We start from the raw sequence: 22,047 nt of genomic DNA on the forward strand, positions 1-22,047 counted from the left end.
CAACGGTAATCGGAAAAAAGCAAAGCTTTTCTTGGCACAATTAGTTTTAGACGAAAATCCTCAGACAAATGGTAATAATGCTGTGAACTAAAAGACTCAAGCATATCATAACTATAACCGAAAAAAGGTAAGATGTTCAGACAAACACGGTTTTAAATTTAAAAAAATATTCCGTTCAGCAAATGTTTCAAAAGGAATTATAATCATACATCTGCTAGAAAAAGTAAGAAAGTTGATCAAAGAAAAGAATTTTGCAAAAATATTATCAGTTATCTACAATGAAAAAGGATCATGAACAGAGCTGAGCAATACATAAGAGAAAAATTGCATATGCATCATAATATACAAGTGGGTTTAAGTTCCCATAGTCGTCTAACAGAGATTCATGATTCAGAATAATGAATGCATTCCAAAAAGGACTAGAAATATTTAAAAATCAATATAGACATTTACAAAATTAACACAATTTAATCGGTCTTAACTGAAAAGAGCATTTTTAATGGTTCAAACATATGTAGAAAACAATGCAGCAGAAAGGCCATTTACAATAAGGACAATGTTTTAACAAATAAGACACGTGCTTGTTTCATGCAAGAAGTATCCATAGTATGTGAACTTAGTCTTTATTTAACAATTAAATATCAAACTGTTTTGAAGTATATTGTTGATGAGGGATGAGTCAACAACGACAGGCACTGACAGATACTAACTACAATTGTTAAACCTTTACCACTGTGTGCTAACATGATTTTCAACATACAATAAAAGCAAACCAGCAGTAACTTATACAAGCGATTATAGAAACGGTTTATACAAAAGAGGTATACAAAACGAAGTACATAAATATGTACATCAATGCGAATCTTTTTTTGAAACTCACATAACTTTCTATTCACTTTCTCACTGAAAACTCAACACAGACTGTACTATATTTCAATTGAGAAAACATTTTAAAACAAATAATAAACAACATTTCATTTTTGTACGTTTACATAAAACCAATGTTTATACCACATGAAAACGCCTTTTTGATTCCGATATAATGCTTCTAGTGTAGATCTTTCGCAAACATGTTCATGTGGAATTGGATGACATTGAGAGAGAATGCATGAACAGTAAATATCGTCCAAGGTCAAGAAACCTGTTTTGTTTGTGTTTGATGAACATTCTCTGTCACAATATGGCCAAGCTCTTTAACGATATTATCACAGTCAGCTTTGGTGAGAGCTTCGCAAAGCGTCGGCAAATCGGCGTTGGGATAGTTGCGCTGTAACCAAACCACAAGCACGTCGTACACAAAGTAGGTGTGCGGCTGATTAGCCTAGTTTATTTTCCAGAGATCTTCCTCAGGTACATAATCACTTTCCTCGAGACCAAGACTGAAAGAAGACGTTTCGTTCTTTTGAAGAGATCTTTGTAGCCACCCACATAAAATAATTTGTCGTAAATTTATCGTTTTTGTCAAATTTCACGTATGGTATGTGAATCTCCAGTGGAGCATGTGTTCGTGGGCTAGGCCTATGATAAAGATACAACATAAACCAATAAAAGATGTACACGATTCAATTTCATTCTATTACTTGTTTAACTACTCTATTTTCAGTATATATATTAACCCAGCAAACATGCACATTTGGGTCCCATATAGGCTGTTTCTGGGCAAACCCATATGGGTAAGCCCATATGGGAGTCATTTGGGACCAATATGGGATAGCCCATATGGGAATGCCCATAAGGGTCCCATATAGGTCCCATATTATTGCGCTATCAGGAAAAATATGTAAACTTGTATTTGTTTGATTAAAAACTCATTTCTTAAAACGTATGTAGGACTAACTTGATCTAAACTGCTAATATTTTACCAAAAAATATAAAATCAATGCATAAGCAAATAATATGCAGCCCATATGGGTCCCATACGGGTCCCATATGGGAGTCATTTGGGACCTATATTTGCTTGCCCATGTTGGAATGCCGATAAGGTTCCCATATAGGTCCCATATAATTGCGCTATCACGAAAAAGATGTAAACTTGTATTTATTTGATTAAAAACACATTTCTTAAAATGTATGCTGGACTAACTTGATCTAAACTTCTAATTTTTTACCCAAAAATAGAAAAGCAATGCATAAGCAAATAATATGCAGTCCATATAGGTCCCATATGGGTCTCATTTTGGCCGCCTAACAAAGGACAAAATCAGCTACCGGGCTATTTCTGGGCAAACCCATATGGGTAAGAAGCCCATATGGGAGTCATTTGGGACCTATTTGGGTTAGCCCATATGGGAATGCCCTTAAGGGTCCCATATAGGTCCCATATTATTGCGCTATCAGGAACAAGATGTAAACTTGTATTTATTTGATTAAAAACTCTTTTCTTAAAACATATGCTGGACTTACTTGATCTAAACTGCTTATTTTTAACCCAAAAATAGAAAATCAATGCATAAGCAAATAATATGCCGCCCATATAAGTCCCATACGGGTCCCATTTGGGCCGCCCAACAAAGGACAACATCAGCTACCGGGCTGTTTCTGGGCAAACATTTGCAAATAATATGCAGCCCATATGGGTCCCATACGGGTCCCATATGAAAGTCATTTGGGACCTATATGGGCTTGCCCATGTGGGAATGCCGATAAGGGTCCCATATAGGTCCCATATTACTGCGCTATCAGGAAAAAGATATAAACTTGTATTTATTTGATTAAAAACTAATTTCTTAAAACGTATGTATGACAAACTTGATCTTAACTGCTAATATTTTATCCAATAATATAAAATCACTGCATAAGCAAATATAGGACCTATATGGGCTTGCCCATGTGGGAATGCCGATAAGGGTCCCATATAGGTCCCATATTACTGCGCTATCAGAAAAAAGATATAAACATGTATTTATTTGATTAAAAACTTATTTCTTGAAACGTATGTATACATGACAAACTTGATCTAAACTGCTAATATTTTATCCAAAAATATAAAATCAATGCATAAGCAAATAATATGCAGCCCATATGGGTCCCAAACGGGTCCCATTTGGGCCGCCCAACAAAGGACAAAATCAGCTATCAGGCGCACATTTTTTTAACATTCTGTTTTTAATATGGATTTGTTTTAAATAATGTATACACTATGATTAATATGAAGTTATTTTCAAGAGATAATTTTAATTTAAATAATCGCGCAGAAAAAATAAGTATTTAAATAATATGCGCATGTGCAGATGTTAATTCCGCCTCGCGAAAACATTAAAAACAAAAAACACTCGAAACGGTAATTTGTTAAATTGTGATATTATACACGTAATTATATATTTCTTTTGAAATCAGATATATATTGCTGATCATGCATTATTTATTTATCTGTTACTTCAATGAATGCTTGTGTCTTTAATAATTTGAATTGCAAATTATTAGATTTCTTTATTCGCTTTGTCATGTATTTTCGCGACGTAAGTCGGTACGTTCGTTTGTCACCATAGATCAATCTCTTTGTTAAACTGCTTAATTTAACTTGATTCTGCCTGAAATTCAATACAAAATGTTTATAGCAGACAGGCGCATGCCTGATAAAAATGAAACACTAAATTAGTAATCATGCTTTTGGGTGATGTGTAGCCCCAAAGCGGTGACGTATGCTAAACATAGCCGAAAGAACACATAAATTAATTTGATAATAATTATAAGTGGTGTAGATATTGTTATTATTCATAAGGGAGCGAAACTGCAAGAGGGGCATTTAATCAATTATAAAACGAAGCCTTAAAAGCGGAATACATTACAATTTATAAACATTGTAGTAATTTTATTTTCCATGGAATGAATTACCGTTTCGTTTCCATCGGATGACAATATCATAAAGTTTAGCATACATATGAAAAACAAGAACTGCATATTAAGCAAATTAAACTATCTTTGCGTGCACTCTCTTTACTGGTGATAAGGAGTGATAACAATCTAGCATTTTATGATAAATAAATCTATATATTTATTTATTTTACGCAAGTATTGTTTACCCTTTTGTTGTTTGCTTGTTTTCATGATGTCATTTTGTACACTACAGAAACGTACAATCTTAACACGTAATAGCCGAGTTTACATTTGCCGGTACACGTTAAATACGTTAATTGTGTAGCAATGAAATTACTCAAAATATATTTAATTTATAGTTATTAACACTCTATTATTATGATTAAACAGGCTAATATGTACATACACTAATTCCCGTTAATCCATTTCGGACAAATATCTTCATTTTTTTAAATATGTTAAAATATTTTATTAAAGCAACTGTTTCGTATTTTGGCTTTACAATTTTGCTTAGATGATCGCTCAATATGCCAAGAGATGACATGGAGGTATCATAAATTGTGTTTAATAACCAGACACTTGTGTGCCACATGTGGTTTATGCAGGGGCCCAAGAATAGGTCCCTGGATTTATCACACCATGTGTTCTTTGTAATTGTTTTGACAGTATCCGATCATAACGAGATAATCGCTTTATGATGAACAAAGGTGCAATAAAACACCGGGTTAAAAACGCTGAAACGAGTGTCAAAATTGGTGTGAATAATTAAATAAAAACAATTACATTTATCAAGAGAATTTATTTAATGTGTAACAAGGCAAGTTTTTACAGGCATAAATGAGTTACTATATGTTGCGTACATAAAGTCGATCTGTTTGTTAACATCCTTATTTTTGTTCGTTCATTTAATTTGATTTATTATGAAAGAATTTCAATATCAGATAATTTTTTATCTAAAACATGGTCGCGAAGATGTGCCAAGTAGAGATTTTTATGGTAACCGCATACCACGCTCGTATATTGTGTTCCACTACAGAGTTCGTTTATAGTAAAAACAAATAATAACAACAATATAATCGTTCCAAAAATGCATTTCCTTGCACGCTTATGTTTTATTCAGACATAGTTAGTAAAATTATAATTGATTTAGTGCATGATTATCAATAAAAACGATTATTATTTCAACCTTCTCTTTATGCGCTTATATGAATTTCACCTCTTTTTGCCAACCAGTGGGCGGAGTCTAATATTTGCAGGTGCGCGTGACGTCACTCGTCAACTGGTCTATACATAGTTCCCGAGATAATAGCAGGTGCGCGCTAACAGGAAGTGTCTGCCATTTTGTTTGGCAAAACACACTATCGATAGCGCTATCTACATTTACATCTACATCTGAATAATTTTCGTGAATTGTCGTCTTTCTAGAAAAATACTGACTAAGTAGAAATTATTGAATGCTAAAATGGCAGATAAGCAATCATTAAACTCGTACAAGGATCGCCTAGAAGGAAAGGAAAGGACAAGATACGAGGAAAAAATATCCTTGATAGGCGGAAGAGATCCGTACGCTTTTAGTAAAGGCGATCTCGTCAGTGACAATAAATGTCTGCCATCAGTCACATACATTGACAGTGTGAATTATTTAATTAACACTAAAAGTGCATATACATTTGAGCAGCTGAAAGCGTACACATCTATGGAAGCAATCAAGAATTCCAGACGTTTCGCCCCAAGTTTTTTCGCCCCCTAGTTATTGCGCCCCCGAGACGTTTCGGACCTGGTTGTTTCGCCCCCAATTTTAATTTGAATAAGGGGATATTAATCAGATCACTAATTTAACGCAGAATAAAGAAGTAACGAAAAAAACAAAAAATATTTTTTTTTCTATTTTATTAATTTATTTATCTGACATAAAATAACAGTGTAAAACAACATGATGGACACATAGGATAATTCAGTAGTAAACGACAATGAAAGCATCTTTATTGTTAGAAGCAAGCAACATGAAGAGAAGTCAATAGTTTCCCGAAAGCACGCAGGTAGTGGGTTTGCCTACTGGGTGTTAGCGATGCAGCGTACAATACTCCATGTCTGGCGGTCCATAGAGTTTTGCGCAAGCTCGCAGGTAGTGGGTGGTCGTGAGCTCACCTGCAGAGTATTGCTCAAACAACTTGCTGATCATTTGGGAGAGTCGTCTGTACCGGCGTTCTCTGATTGTGCCGTCATTGCTGCCGGATGCGATCAGGGCTGCGTGCCGTTGTGCCTGCTTGCACTCACTGAGCAGCACAGGAACTAATCTATAGAATGTCAGACCGCGGTGACCAGCTCGCGAGTTCAACTAATGGTGATATACTGAAGTAAAATATAATGAACTATTACAAATACGCCAAGCGCAAAAAGATATATGAACATGTATAATGGATGATTTTTTTAATCACTTATGAATGTCTGAGAATACTGATATTTTGCCAACAAAAAACGGACAGTTGAAGTAATATTAAATAGAGGCATTATAGAAGCGATTATTACATTACAAACAGAATGGGGGAAAAAAAGAAAAGAAATATTACCTTCAACGTCGTTATTAGTTCGTATCTGGTAACCCAACACGACGCAACTGTCAACATCGAATATAGGGTGGTCAAGCCATTGGCGAGAGATGTAATCCATCAGTCTGTTTCTTTTTTCGCGCTCTGGGTGTGCCCTTTCGTGCTCGGCAAACTTCATAAATGTTGGGCCAATGTGTTGTGCTGGTAGTAATGGCAGGCGGCTCTAGGAGAAGTGCCCCCCCCCCCCGGAGAACTGCCCCCCCCCCCCAAAGATTTTTCACTGGGCGGAGAACTGCCCCCTCACTGTTTTTGTATAGGGCGGAGAACTGCCCCCCTGCTGATTAATAAGGGGCGGAGAACTGCCCCCCTGTCAGAATTGATGACCCGGAGAAGTGCCCCCTAATTCAAGAAATAGCGGTGATATATAAAGCGAGTATTATAATGACAATAACGCCAGTAACTTTCTTGCTATTATGTATGGAAATTGAGTGAAATTTCAAAAGTAATATAAAGTTGTACAAGTAATAAAAGTTATAAAACGGCATAAAATACCTACCTCGGCATGGACATCGTCACGTCGCCAACTTGATAATCACGTGATTTTCGTCAATGTGAACAAAGAAAAACAAATAACTTTTTGCTAATAAAAAGTTTTCGCGGCTGAATTATTTGATATTTTCCCCGTAAAAAATAACAATTAGCATGCAATTTAATCCATCCTTATGCCAGCTGAAAACAATAATTTATTTGTTTGTTTTCGCCAATTACGGATTTGGACGGTTCAATATAATAAACCCGTATGCGGCTTTATTCAAAGCTAACAAGTTCTTAACAATTAAGGTCGGTCCGGTCTACCAATTAAAAGATTAAAAGATCGCGGTACTTATCGTTAACGGTAACAAGTTCTCTACCTGCCTTATTAGCTGCTAATTAAAGCAACTGTTACCGATTTTGTTTGTTTGGCATGTCGACATGATCTGCTCAAAATGCAAACTGCGGACGACTCGACGGTCTGGCGATGCTACCGACGGATAAGGTGCTAGAAGACATGAATTAACTAAACAACATAAATAAATTGCTTATAAATTCAACTTCACTTCACTTTTTTCTTCAAGTCAGCTAAATTATTGCCTTTGCCTTGCCTATTAATTTACTTTTTTATATGTCAATTAACGTTTTTTCCATGGGTCAATACTATCTTTATAATGTAAATTAATTCCGATGTAACTTTTCCTCCATAAGTACCGAGTTGCACGTCTATATTTAGTTGCAACACATTGCCAGTATTAACACGCACGCGTTTCCTGTGTGGATCTCGACTATGTTTCGCGCTCTTATTAAAACACGACTTTTACAAGGCATTCATGTATAGTGAGTGGTGCAGATGCGTACCAAGGGCCTTAAACAGTAGTATCACATGCCTCTAGACAATTTGTGTTATTCAGTTCGATAAATGGTAATATACTTGTACTGAAATTAAATTGTTACCGGATAAAATGTGTACGGCGATAACGTAAAATTACCCGTAAGTATTGTTTTCACTACGTAACTAATAACTAATATGACACCGGGGGGCAGTTCTCCGCCCCTACAGATTTGATGGGGGGCAGATATCCGCCTACTAAATTCTGACAGGGGGGCAGTTCTCCGCCCCACCGATTTGATGGGGGGGGGCACCTCTCCGCCACCTTTAAAATAAGGGGGCAGTTCTCCGGGGGGCAGTTCTCCGGGGGGGCACTTCTCCGGATCCCATGGCAGGCACAACAGCTGGCGAGTGAGGTTGAAGGCCGAGGACCGCTGCATATACGCAGGCTTCAACCCGAGGTCCATCACCCGAGCCCAAACAGCCTTGGTCTAGTGGAACACACAGTCTTTCACTATGGCACCGGGAAGCACTCACGCACAGCCAACCAAGCAGCTGAAAGATCATTCATAATCGTATTTATGTATAAACTAATTATCTAATTGACAATGTAAATTGCAATAGGATTGTAAGAGTTACTTGCAATAGACTATTTAATTTTGTAATACCTTGCTCAAAATCAAGCATAAACTCCTCAACTTGAGCAGTGCCTAAGACGTCAATCAACTTCCGGAACACAGCGGTGTAGTCGTCGCATCGTCGTCTTGATATTAGGGCAAACATGAGTGGTACCTGCTTGCAATTCTCATCTTTCTCCATGAAGGCGTGAATGGACATAAGTTGACCGCCGTTGAAAGGTGCGTCGACAATCTAAAAGAAAATACACAAACTGAGCAATTATATATGTATATGCTTGTTCTTCTATGATACTGAAGTAATAAACCTTTCTTTTGGGTAAAATTTATAGTTTATGATTATTATATGCAGTTACTGCTAATTACGTTTTTACCTTAAATGTTCCGTCGATAAACCACCGTTTAGTATTTCGCAACAAACGGAGTTGGTCTTGGGTGGCGAACAGGATGTGTCTGGCCTCTTGCACCTGAATGTCCCCAACGATGAACTCTCTGCATTGTAGATAGTCATAGTTGATCTATAATTAGAAGATAAATAACATAAATAACATGCAAATCACTCTTTTGCTGCCTTTTTCAAATACTTCATACGTTGTACGTCAATGGTCGACGAATCCAGTGATTCGTCCAACACAGAGCTGTAATACAAAGTCATGATACCAGACTAATGGTAATAAAATCTGATTTCCCTTACATCCCTCCTTTGCCTATATAGCAAACAAACAAAAACTCTGTTTTTTGGTACTAGCCGCAGGGACTCGCATACCGGCTGTCCATTTATTATTATACTTAACATAATAACCATCATCAAAACGTCAAACATACATCACATAATACAATCTTTCTAACAGTCATCATACAGTGACATTCTATGTAAATTTAGTTCAATACATATATCAATTATTCAATTTCATATATAATTTCCATAATATGAAATATTAACACATTATTTTAAAAAATAACATGTATACCGTGCGAGTTCCCAAAGCTGAATGACGAAAACTGACCACGTTTTCACCATGCACGAAAACCTCGTGCTTCTAGAGCGCCTCTAGCGGCAAATTCATACTGAAGGGAAAGTAATTTTCGACTCATTCAATAAATTTCAAACATCGAAAATTATATTTCCCTTACATCCCTCCTTTGCCTATATAGCAAACAAACAAAAACTCTGTTTTTTTGGTACAAGCCGCAGGGACTCGCATACCGGCTGAATTAAAAGAACGGGCTACTAAACGTAACATATTTGTCAACAAATAAATATTATAACAATTGTTCTTAATATTTACATAATTATAACAATTACAAACCTAAACACTTAGACACCCTTAGCCTGTCATCTATCGAATCCTTAACATAACCATCCTTCGCGGACTCACTGGACCATCGTCCGTGACGCTTAAACAAACGGTCAGGAATACCCATGTTAGCTGCCGCTGTGGCTCCACCCGATCTCAATGAATGTAAACCATAACATTTTATATCACTTACAAAAGGTTTGATAGCATCAATTAAAAGTTTTCTTAAATTGCTGTATGATAAATGTTTATCACATTGCCTTAGTTTAAAACCTTCTCTTGTTTATGACAGTTGAGAGAAGACAAAACATTCTGAATCACTTGGTATCTTAGCCCACACAAAATATCTTTCAAGATTAACTACTGGGCATAAAACAGTACCAGTTCTAGCTAAAGGCACCCATGCTCCATCCCGATACTTGTCGGTCTTGGATGACTGAATACAAATACTCATATACATTGGGTAAATAATAATATCACATCTCTTTAAATTCAACAACTCACTACTTCTTAAAAATGCAGCATAGGAAAGTAACAGTGCACAAATTATCCTTTGATTAAACACATTATTTTCTTTATACAAACAGTGAAAAACTTGTTCAAGTACAGATACAGAAATTGGTTCTTTTCTATTCGAATGTTTGCTTAGTCTCCTCTTAGCAGCCTCTAACACATTTTTAACTAAATTAGAATCGGTTGGTGATTGTAAGTCCAACAAGTCATGATACCACTTTATACTATAAAAAGCATTCACAATAGGACTTGGTGACTGAGCAGTTTGAATTAAAGATGTCATATATAAAGCCACATGAAACGCCTTGGCGGGAAAAGTATCCTCACTGGTTAAGTTATTACTCAAAGCCCAATCACACCACCTTTTAAACCCCCTTCTGTATGCCTCTGATGTGTTCATAGCTCTTGATTCTTTGAGTAACTCCGGCAGCAAGGACACTCCCCCCACCAAGACGTCAGGCAGCGCGTTTATGTCATCTGCATGTCTCTGAAAAAACAGATGTAAACACACAAATGTATGTTAATAAAAATTTCAAAACAAACTAATACATCCCAATGTATATTAATAACCCGACAGCCGATACCGGCTTAAACGCACATTCCCACACCTGGTGTGTAACAAGCCACTGTGGCTTCTATTAAGACAAGCGCCTTAACCGCTGAACCATCAGCGCATACTCATTCACGAGTAAAATTAACAACATATTTAAACACACAAATTCGTGTTTATAAAAACTTTAACTTTAACACACTCATTAAAACAACAACAACAGACAAATGCATTAATTTATAATACAACCACGACAACCGATACCGGCACGTCGCACCTTGCTTAAATGCACGTTCCTACACCTGGTGTGTAACAAGCCACTGTGGCTTCAATTAAGACAAGCGCCTTAACCGCTGAACACATCAGCGCATACTCATTCATGAGTAAAATTAACAACATATGTAAACCGACAACTTCGTGTTAATAAAAAATTCAACATAAACACACACATTTAAAAAACAGACAAATACATTCCAATTTCTATTACAACCACTACAGCCGATACTGACACCTCGTATCGTGCTTACACGCACGTTCCCACACCTTGTGTGTTACAGGTCACTGTAAAATGGCAAGCGCCATAACCGCAGTACACCTCAGCGCATACTCATTAACCATGCACGAAAACCTCGTGCGCCCGAAAACCTAGTGCTCCCTCTTTTGAATTTAGGGCAAAAACAGAATTAGTTATATAGGGAAACACCTTATTCATGATATGGTAAATTACACATGACGAGTAGAGCCTTTCAAACTCAACGAAAAAAGCAATCATTCTTAACCGCAGGTTTTCTGTACCAAATATTCCAACACCATTTCTGCATGGTGTATATGAATCTTTATTTGTAGGCAAAAACATAAAATCTTTAACAAATGCACTAAAGTCGCCAGAATTATCACATATAAGCGGCCAAAAACTAGCCGATTTCCATTCTGGCGCAACCAAAACGCCTTTCGCTTTACAATACGCCATTTTACTCAAAACTCTGGGAATTAGAGTAACAGGAGGAACGTACAGCCCAAAAAACATACTCCAGTCAAATGTAAATGCATCGATACCTGCAGATTTAGGGCACCAAAATCTACTAAAGAATGTTAAAACTTTAGCATTATGTTAAACATCTACATCTAAATGGCCCCATTTACTTTGCAACATTTCAAATACATTTAAACCAATTCCCCAGTCATCCGTCTCTACAATCTTAGATAAATAATCTGCCAAACCGTTTTCTTCTCTCGGAATCCATTCAACTTCTAAATGAATTGAATTTTTCGCTGTTAATTTGAATATTTTGATAGCTAAATCTTGTAGATCCTTTTTCATAGAACCTTTTTTAATAACACTACAAACTCCCTGATTGTCTGTAAACCATTTAACGCGGTGACTTGCAAGCACATCAATTAATGACTTTAAAACTCTATAAACTCCACAAAGTTCCCGCCAAGTAGAAGACATTTTAGTCTCCTCTGACGACCATGACCCATGCGCCACACCATTCACCGTCCCTACCTCATATCCGGCATAAGACACAGCAGATGCATCACTGTATACTACTTTTGAGCACGCGCCAGTAGCAACAAGCGATCTTTTGTTAAGCAAATTGAGCGTTTCTCTCCAAAATGCCAATTGCTCTACACTATCAATTGACAACTTAACGTACGCATTCCACGTGCACTCTTTCGCAACATCGATACTCAAATATCTAGTCATTATTTGAGCTACAGGGCCAATTACAATACTCATAGAAATAATTTGACCAATAAAACTAGCTACCTTTCTTACTGGCAAATATACAGAGCCCAATAAACTCTTGATGGTATTCATAGCCTTGCTAATTCTTCTTTCAGGAATTCTTATTGAAAACTCTCTCATATTAATATTAACACCCAGCCACTCCATTTCCTGTACTGGTTCCCAGATACATTTATCTACATTAGGGATAAACCCAGAGAGAAGCAAATCTTGCTTTATATCAGACGCAAGCTTTTTCGTCTGCTCATAATTATCATGTGTACCAAAACCATCATCCAAGAACATAATAACTCGTTTACCTTCGCCCCTCCACTGTGCTATAAGTGGCCTTGTAAGCTTAGTGAAAAAATAAGGTGCTACACCCAACCCGAATGCAAGAACCTTGAACCTAAAGTAACTAACTACACCATGATCATCTTCAAACGAAAACCCAAGGTAAGTTGTATGTTCAGGATATATATCCACAAAATGGTAAGCAGAATGTATATCAAACTTTATCATAAATCCCCCTTCTTTAACAAACATCAAACCTAATCTCAAATCCTCATATTTAACCGATTGTTTTCATACGTGTTTATTTACCCATCTCAGATCCAAAATGAGACGCTTTTTACCATTACTTTGAATGGATACAGACATTGGATTAACAACACGAGGAGGGGCATCTGTTTTTTCTACCAAATCCCGATCTAACAAATCTGTAATTGCTTTCCTTACAAACTCCCTATTATCACGTGCTGATTTATTGTTTTTAAGCAATACGCTTTCGGGTAAAGAATAAAATGGAATCTTATAACCGTGTTCTATAGAATCAATAATAAATTGATTGGCGCCAATGTTTTTCCAAAATTGGATATGTTCTTTCAATCTATTTTTAACAATAATGTCTTTCTGACCTTGCTCGTAAATAAAATAATCATTAGTAAATCTGTCATTTTGTTCATGAATGTAATACTCATCTTTAAATACAGCACTTTCGGTCACGGGTGGGCTCGCCTCAGTGGCATCAGTACTTCCTGGCCTGAGCGCTCGCTTGCTGCCCTCTGGTGGTGGGGCACGTCCGCCGGATGTGACCGACCTGTCCACACGCGAAGCATGGCCCGAGCTGGGGACCCCATCCAGAGTAGCCACGAAAAGAACCAATCGACGGTGGTGTGGGCCTCTGTGGTAACGGGTACGGCGCCGGACGTGTTCCTGCCTGTCCCTCAAGCAACTGACGGAGTGCGTCCGAGTGTCCATACAGGACGGCTGGCTTTTTCTTTAACTTCGCCTGCTTAACCTTCTTTTTCTTTAGAGCTTTAGAATCCGCCCTATTGATTCTCGACTTGTCATCAGAGTCACTCGCGAGGGGGTTCTGTTCATACTGTTTGACAGTTTCCCACCCGCCTTCTGACGTTTCCGCTATCCTTATGTGTTTATTTCTCGTGTGAATTTTCTTGGCAACCTCCGATAAAACTTCCTTTGCGTAGTCGCTTTTCTGGTTTTCAATTGCCCACATGCATTGCTTGATTCCTTCATGGACATCACAATTGAAATCATATTGCTGTTTGTTTCCTTCATATTTCCATTTAATGTCATTATGGTCTTGTTTAGACGACACTGGTAAACTAACTTGCTGTTTCAAAGAAGTTATATCAACTTGCTGTTTCTTTAATTCAAACAGAATTTCCTTTAAATTGTTATTTATGTCTTCCGAACACGTGGCTCGCTCCATGTCGTCCATTGTGTAAACCCCAGCCGAAAAAATAACATGTATACCGTGCGAGTTCCCAAAGCTGAATGACGAAAACTGACCACGTTTTAACCATGCACGAAAACCTCGTGCTTCTAGAGCGCCTCTAGCAGCAAATTCATACTGAAGGGAAAGTAATTTTCGACTCATTCAATAAATTTCAAACATCGAAAATTATATTTTACTAATATTATTGGTACAATGCGAATATCATCGGTACGTTTTCAATGTCATTTCATCAAATAGTATTATGCTATTAAAAATTCTACCGAACTTACTTTTCTCGAGTTTCTGTGTTGACTTCTATTTCTCTATTGGTGATATTAAACGACAAATTTGTTGCGTCATTGTCGTCTATGCTGTCGTCCCCGTTTCTGGTTGTGTCGTCCCTTTCGATATTTCCTTCATCGTCCATATTTCTGGTAGTTTCGTTGATGTTTCCCTCGAACTGCATATTTTCCTCTGCCCGCGTTGAGTCGTCCCTTTCTATATGTCCTTCATCGTCCATGCTTCCGGTAGTTTCGTTGACGTGTCCCTCGTCCTGCATATTTTCCTCTGCCCGCGTTGTGTCGTCCCTTTCGATATCTCGCATATTTCCTTCTGCCCGCGTACCGTCCAAGTCCTCGTCGGTTACGTTGTGACCGATGTCGCTTACGTTAAATCCCAAATCCCAATTTGGAGCAAAGTCGTCGGCATCAATATCGGTGGCCTCTGTTCTATGTGTCTGTTCTTTTAAACAAGGACTGCATACAAACTCAAGCTCGCATCCTGACTTCACAGCGGCTTTGTATTGCTCTGAAGAAATACCTGTGCAATGACGGATTTATTGTTTATCAGATTATCCATACAATATATCGCTGGATTATATAATAACGTGTTTAAAATAAGTACATGTATATCGTTTTAAAAGTAAATTAAGTATATAGAAAAACAAGTTGATTTGTCATTTCAATATTGATGATACGCTATTTCTTAGCAATAAGGAATACAGAAATTATCATATTATCCATACAATATACAGCTGGATTATATAATAACTTTTTTAACATAAGTAAACGTATATCGTTTTATAAGTTAATCAAGAACATAGAAAAACAAGTTGATTTGTCATTTCATTATTAATAATACGCTATTTCCTAATAATAAGGAACACGGAAATGTGAAAGAAACGGTTGTTATAAGTTTCGTACACACAGTTCTATTTCATTTGCGTTTTTGTATGCTTGAAAAGTTTTATACCAAAATGATTTATAATGCATCGGTTGAGACATCTGCCAAATTTCATATAAGTCAATAATCTATTCGTTAATATTTTGCGCAAACGTTTTGTTGACAAAGAAATTTGTATTTGAAAATTAACATCTTTAAATCATATATTTGTATATTATAATACAGTTGCTCTGGGAAAACGGGATGTACTGCATATCCGTAAAGTTATTATTTAACGTTGAACGAGTTTGCGAATTTGACTTTCATATTTTGTTCCTTTTCAATTTCTATTTAATTGTCAGGAATTATCAGATTTGTATTGAATAATTCGTTATCCACATTTCAACACAAGCCGTTCAAAAAATAAGGGAGATATATCGATATGATTAAGTGATGCGTAAGGAAAGTCCCCAAGTGTAGATATAGCAATTAACACTCCATTACGATCCTTATCTATTTAACATCGGATTAGCGGCAATGTTCTAAAAGATACGATGCCCGCATTGAGTGGCATGTTTATGACACTTGCTCAGACTGTTAATCAAATACCCATTTCGGGAGCACTTTAATTGATTGTTGTTCAAGCACCACTTGTGCGTTAGATGTCAAGTAAATCAAAGGAATTAAACGCAGTTAATGTTTAATAATGTCCAACGACTTAAATTATATTATATTTTTTTATTTAATTAAATTATATTTTTTATTTAATATGAAATTGTACTACATAAATAAGATGTAGTTTTTTTCATGGGTAAATAAATAAAACACAACATTGTTGCATTTCACTGATATTGTTCTAAACCTTCTCACTTCATTAACGTTTTACAATTACCCTTTTTAAACATAACAGATCACTTCGAGTATACATAATACACAATAATTAAGGATATACATCAAATCAAAATTACAAACTTAATGAGTCGTAATTATTATACATTACAATATAGCAACACTATTTTTTTTTACTCAGGATTGCCAAATGTTTTAAAGTAACGGTCAATTGCCAATAATAAATATGTTTATACCGGCTTTATGACGCGCTTTGTAATATACTTGTATCGAATTTATTGGATTGTAATTATCAAGTCAATAAAAGAAAATCATCATCAATTTTGCATTAGTAACTAACTATTATTCATCTGACTCACCTGTTTTGCACGTTCGATGCTGCCAACGCGAACATGAATCACATTGGACCGCGTGTTGCCGAGGACGCACTTCAGTACTGCATCTTATGCATGGAAAATCCGTGTTGCACACAACTCCCTTTCACAACTATTAAACTATCACACTATTATGTTACACTTTATAAAACAATGTTGAATGTCATAAATTTAAATCGCCGTTAAAAGTCATGTTCTTATTGATCTTACACTAGGTATATGCACTGGTCTAACTCTCCATTAATTTTGTTTGACTGCATGCATTTTACATATATATATATACTTATTGGGGCTCATTGTTTTTATCACCTACCCTTTGTCGGATGATGCGTGATATACTTACATTATTGATTCGGGATACTTTCTTTGATGATTATATAATTATCACCAATTAAACTGTTCGTGTAAACAATTAATATATTTATACGTAAGCATTAAAGCGTACACAATACTATATATATTACACGTAATTTTCAATTGTGTTACCTTTAATTACAATATTTTCAAACCACATCGAACAACAAAGGATAAACATCAATTGTAGTGCATTTTAATATCACATTTTATTCAAATCCCAGCAATGAACAAACTACACAATAATGATATGTGACAAAACATTGTACATTTAAACAAACTACACAATAATGATATGTGACAAAACATGGTACATTTAAACATTCAGCTAATTGGGGGCGAAACAACCAGTGGCGAAACGTCTTGGGGGCGAAACATCCGAGGACTGCAATCAACCAGTTGAGCTGTGGTTGGGTTCGTGACGTACAGAGCATGACTGTAAATGACAATGTTTTGGTGACTGCAAATGTGAGTAAAGTCTATGCAATTGTCGTGTTAATATATCTAGATCTAGCCTCAAATATAAATTATATTAAATATGATTTTTTTAATTTAAATAAATAGTTTTAACCTGGACAATCACATATGTAGTCATTACATAAAATAAATTAAATGGGAAAAGATTCTGGCTTGAGGGGGTCCAGGAAATCATACCAGTGCCTTGATGGTATAATGTCCGCTTCTTATGCAGGATCGAGGTTGTGGGATCGGTCCCTGGCCAAGGCATACCAATATTATAATGAAATTCAAAAGCGACTCAGTTTCGAAAATTCATAACGACCCAGTTATGATATTCATAACTACCCAGTTTTTGAAATTCGAACAACCGTTTTGGACTTTCTGAACAACCCGTTTTGAAATTCATAACGGCCAATTTTCGAAATTCATAACTATCTAGTTTTGAAATTAATAACGGCCCAATTTTTGAAATTCATCACGACCCAGTTTTTGCAATTTACAGAAAGCCGTTTTTAAAATTCTTAGCAACCTTTTTTGAAATCAATAACGGCTCAGTTTTTTAAATTTATAACGACACAGATTTTGAAATTCATATCGAACCAGTTTTTGAAATTCATAACGACCCAGTTTTTTAAATTCATACCGACTCAGTTTTTATAATTCATAGCGATCCAGTTTTTAAAATTAACAGCGACCCAGTTTTGAAATTCATAACCATCCAGTTCTTGGAATTCATGACAACCTTTTTTTTTAAATTCATAACGACTAAGATTCTATTTTGAAGATTGTGAAGATCAACGTGGACAGCAAGACCTACGAGGAGTGGAGCGAGGCAGGATGTTATGTGTCCGAGCCTGTGTTCATAGTCGACCCTAGGGGCACGGCAGAGGACCATGGTATGTTATATGTCTGAGCCGGTGTTCATCGCCGACCTCAGGGGCACGGCAGAGGACCATGGTATGTTATGTGTCCGAGCCTGTGTTCATAGCCGACCCTAGGGGCACGGCAGAGGACCATGGTTTGTTATATATCGCAGCCGGTGTTCATAGCCGACCCCAGGAGCACGGCAGAGGATCATGGTATGTTATGTGTCCGAGCCGGTGTTCATCGCCGACCTGAGGGTAACGGCAGAGGACCATGGTATGTTCTGTGTCCCAGCCGGTGTTCATAGCCGACCCCAGGGGCAAGGCAGAGGACCATGGTATGTTATGTGTCCGAGCCGGTGTTCATCGCCGACCTCAGGGGCACGTCAGAGGACCATGGTATGTTATGTGTCCCAGCCGGTGTTCATAACCGACCCCATGGGCACGGCAGAGGACCATGGTATGTTATGTGTCCGAGCCGGTGTTCATCGCCGACCCCAGGGGCACCGCAGAGGACCATGGTATGTTATTTATCCGACGCCACAGAGGCTTATAAGGGACGACATTTTACGCTTCAACTGAATGTTTTCGTTTAAAAGAAGTCTCATCGAAACGAATCTCCAGCTAAGGCGGAACGTGTCTTCCCTGAAAAGCTAATGCGGACTGCACAGGCGATACTGGGATGACACCATACGCACATGCATTGAGTCCCGTTTTCCAAAAATCAAACCAAATTAACTATAATACATTAACCACATGTATTACGATACAAGTCCGTGTTTCTCTCTAGCATTTTAAAAGGATTTATTGTTGAAACAGAACTGATATTTTCGACTTTTAATACTAACTGCACATCAAGAAAACCTGAAACCTTATAATCTACATTACATTTATGTAATATAAAAATGCAATCTACATGTTCAACATATTTGTTTTTTATTTTCACTCTAGTTTCTTTTTCTTGGCTGAATACGTAAAACGGAACGAGTTCTTTCTTCCCAATTGGACTAAGGAACTGGCAATTTCGTATTAAAAACGTAAATTGTAATGAACCAGAGAGTACAACATATAAATGAAAATCATTTTTTTTAAGTTTGATATTATCAATATTAATTGCAGTAAATTTGAATTGCATTTAGTCTTACCTAATAATAACCCAGTTCTTTATTCGGTTTGAATAAGAAATTAGAACTGGTTCCTTATTCTTAATTATAACCGAATAAGGATCTGGCCTTTTCTTACTTCAAAAATAGATTGAAATGAACCAGAGAGTACTACATATAAATTCAAATCAACATATACCTGGTTCGGATACCAAACATATTTATTGCAATATATTACGAGTATGTATTTAAAAATAATAGCCAAGCAGTTCTTTTTTCGCGGTTAAATAAGGAATATGAACCCGTTGCGCTTATTCGTAGGGTTGGTCACCATCGCAACCAGTTATCTTTTGTAGGTCATTATGGCCCCAAATAGTATGACAAGTTTGAGGGTCGCCGAATTAACCGTTGGCTTGCACGTACGAGAAAACGCGTTATCGTAATTGATATGTGTTTTTGAAATTGAACAGCTTCTGTGCGTGCAAATTGGCATGAAAATGTTGGCTCAACTTGAAACACAATTTAAATAGTTTGTAATGAACTGAGGACGATTTTTCTTTTGATTAGAAGCAATGCATCTGTAAAAGTATAAATGTTTAGACTTTAGAAGAAAGAATATAAAAGGTATTTAAATAACCTAAACAAATAATTGAATATACCCCTGGTATATAGCAGTGGTTGTTTTTAATAAAATTTCAGTTCGGCTGCATTCCCTATGTAAAACAATATACTTTCTCAAATGAAAGCTACATATATAGCTTGCAAGTTAAAAAAAAGCTACATTTAATTTATTTCCTTATCCTGGTTTATAAGATGAACGTGAGTTAATTTAATTTTTAAAAACTATGTATTCTTAATGTAAAGTATTTGCAATGAAAATGTGTGTTCCCAATCTAAATAGGCCCCGATCACATTCCCAAAATGGTGAAGGACAACACTGTATAAGTTACCAATAATGCTAATGTCGTCAATTACTTGCTTTCAGAAATATTTATTTAATAAGAGATTGCACAAGTTACACATTTGCATCGATGCAAAACTATGTAATTAGAACGTTAACACATTTCGCTCAAATAATATCGAAGTTAAAAGTGCTGGTAAAGCTAGACTTAAACACATTAGCATACACCAGTTTAAGATAAGGACGCTTTCAAACATGTTCTTCAATTTCCTATCATCAGCTTGAAGCATTTTGTTTTCTTTTGTAGGTATGTATTTGTACTGATTTGCAAAAGAAATTCGTCTGATATAAATGACTGTCGGATTATGAAGAGACTTTCCTCCTAGTAGTGTCCCTGGGTTGGCATTGCTTTAATTTACATGTATATTTGAGTACTTATATATATCTGGGAAAACGGGGCGTAATGCATGTGCGTTAATTGTCGTCCAAGATCTAAAACGACAGAATCCGCCTAAGCATGATTTATCGTAAAATCATCTGGGAAGGCCTTTTACGCACATGAATACAGACCGTTTTCCAGAACGCCTCTTTTATTTTACACGCGTGCATTCCAGGTGTTCAATTGGTCGCAGTCAACATGGGTGATTCTAGGAGTTGCTTCTTGTTAGTGCTGGACGCCACAAACATGACGTCACTGGCCAAGGTCGAGTTTGAAGGATTAGACAATTTCCCAAGAGATTTCCATGGACTTTTTAAATCTGAAATTGGCAAAACCAAATAAATTATATGATGAAGTACTGCGTGTGTAAATTACTTTATGTTTTTTTTTATAAATAAAATCGATTAGGGTTATAATGTATACAAGGAATGGCATGTGTTTGTCCAATACTAATTTATACTATTATTAGCGAAATTCGTCGGCGTTTGTGGTTTCCATTTGATTTTGTCATTTGTCTAATTGTATGGATATTTGATATGTTCACCAATGTTAATGAGGTATTGGTTATCATGAGACCTTTTAAAAAAAAATAACAACAACACGTATCATTAGTTTAGCTAGCGTAATTCAGCTTTGGTAAGCTTTTGTTGTTAAGTATTGATTGTATGTAACAATAAACACTAATACCGTGCACGTGACGACCTTTGTTAGGGTCAGTGTGTACTTTAATTCACCCGACGAGTTGAAGAAAGGTTTACACGAGTTCAAAATAACCATAAGATATTATTATGTTTATTCTAAAACATTTTTGTTTGAGTATTCGTGTTCTGATACAATTAGAGTAGTAATCTTTAAAAGTTAAAATTCATAATAAAAGCACGTTATATATACTGAATCTAACCTTGCATATTATTATTTAAAGCGTTTGTGATCTTTGAGTCACAAGTAAACTGTCTATAGGCTCTTTATCAACTCACTAAAGTTTTGTAATAAACATGTTTAAGTTTAAGTTTTGTTTGCTTCCATGAGTTGAAATTCTGCACACGACATAAAAGAAACATTTGTTTATCGCCATCCGTCTTTTTTCTATTTCAAACAACTTAATGTAAGCAAGCAATACTTTCTAACAAAGAAATGACTTATTAATTCATGATGTTGCTCTTTACTTTCAAATCGAGTTCTTTTGAAAAAAAAACAATTCACTGACACTGTTCTCAATCCGTTAAGTAATCAACAAAACCTCGCGATATTCGAGTACATTTCACTTTTTAAAGCGAAAATGAAGTCTAACCAATTCCATTCGAGTAAATATATTCCAACACTGCTTTTCACATAGCATTTAAGTTATCC

At 36.3% G+C, this 22,047-nt stretch overlaps 1 protein-coding gene across 5 annotated transcripts in view; it reads right to left on the minus strand.

Annotated features, from left to right (window-relative positions):
• Positions 1–14,264, minus strand: part of LOC127867588 (uncharacterized) — a 138,202-nt gene extending 123,938 nt beyond the window's left edge. For 2 of the 5 annotated variants that reach the window (XM_052408865.1, XM_052408863.1), the window contains exon 1: positions 9,395–14,264. In XM_052408865.1, coding sequence (XP_052264825.1) covers positions 11,836–12,999 — 1,164 coding nt within the window. In that variant the 5' untranslated portion in view covers positions 13,000–14,264 and the 3' untranslated portion in view covers positions 9,395–11,835. Of the gene's footprint in view, positions 1–7,129; positions 8,284–8,396; positions 8,599–8,737; positions 8,882–9,394 lie in introns of those variants that run through there. The other 3 variants (XM_052408864.1, XM_052408867.1, XM_052408866.1) reach the window with 3 other exon arrangements.
• Positions 14,265–22,047: the final 7,783 nt, after the last annotated feature.

This window comes from Dreissena polymorpha, chromosome 2 (assembly GCF_020536995.1).
Source record: "Dreissena polymorpha isolate Duluth1 chromosome 2, UMN_Dpol_1.0, whole genome shotgun sequence".
Lineage (NCBI taxonomy): Eukaryota > Metazoa > Mollusca > Bivalvia > Myida > Dreissenidae > Dreissena > Dreissena polymorpha.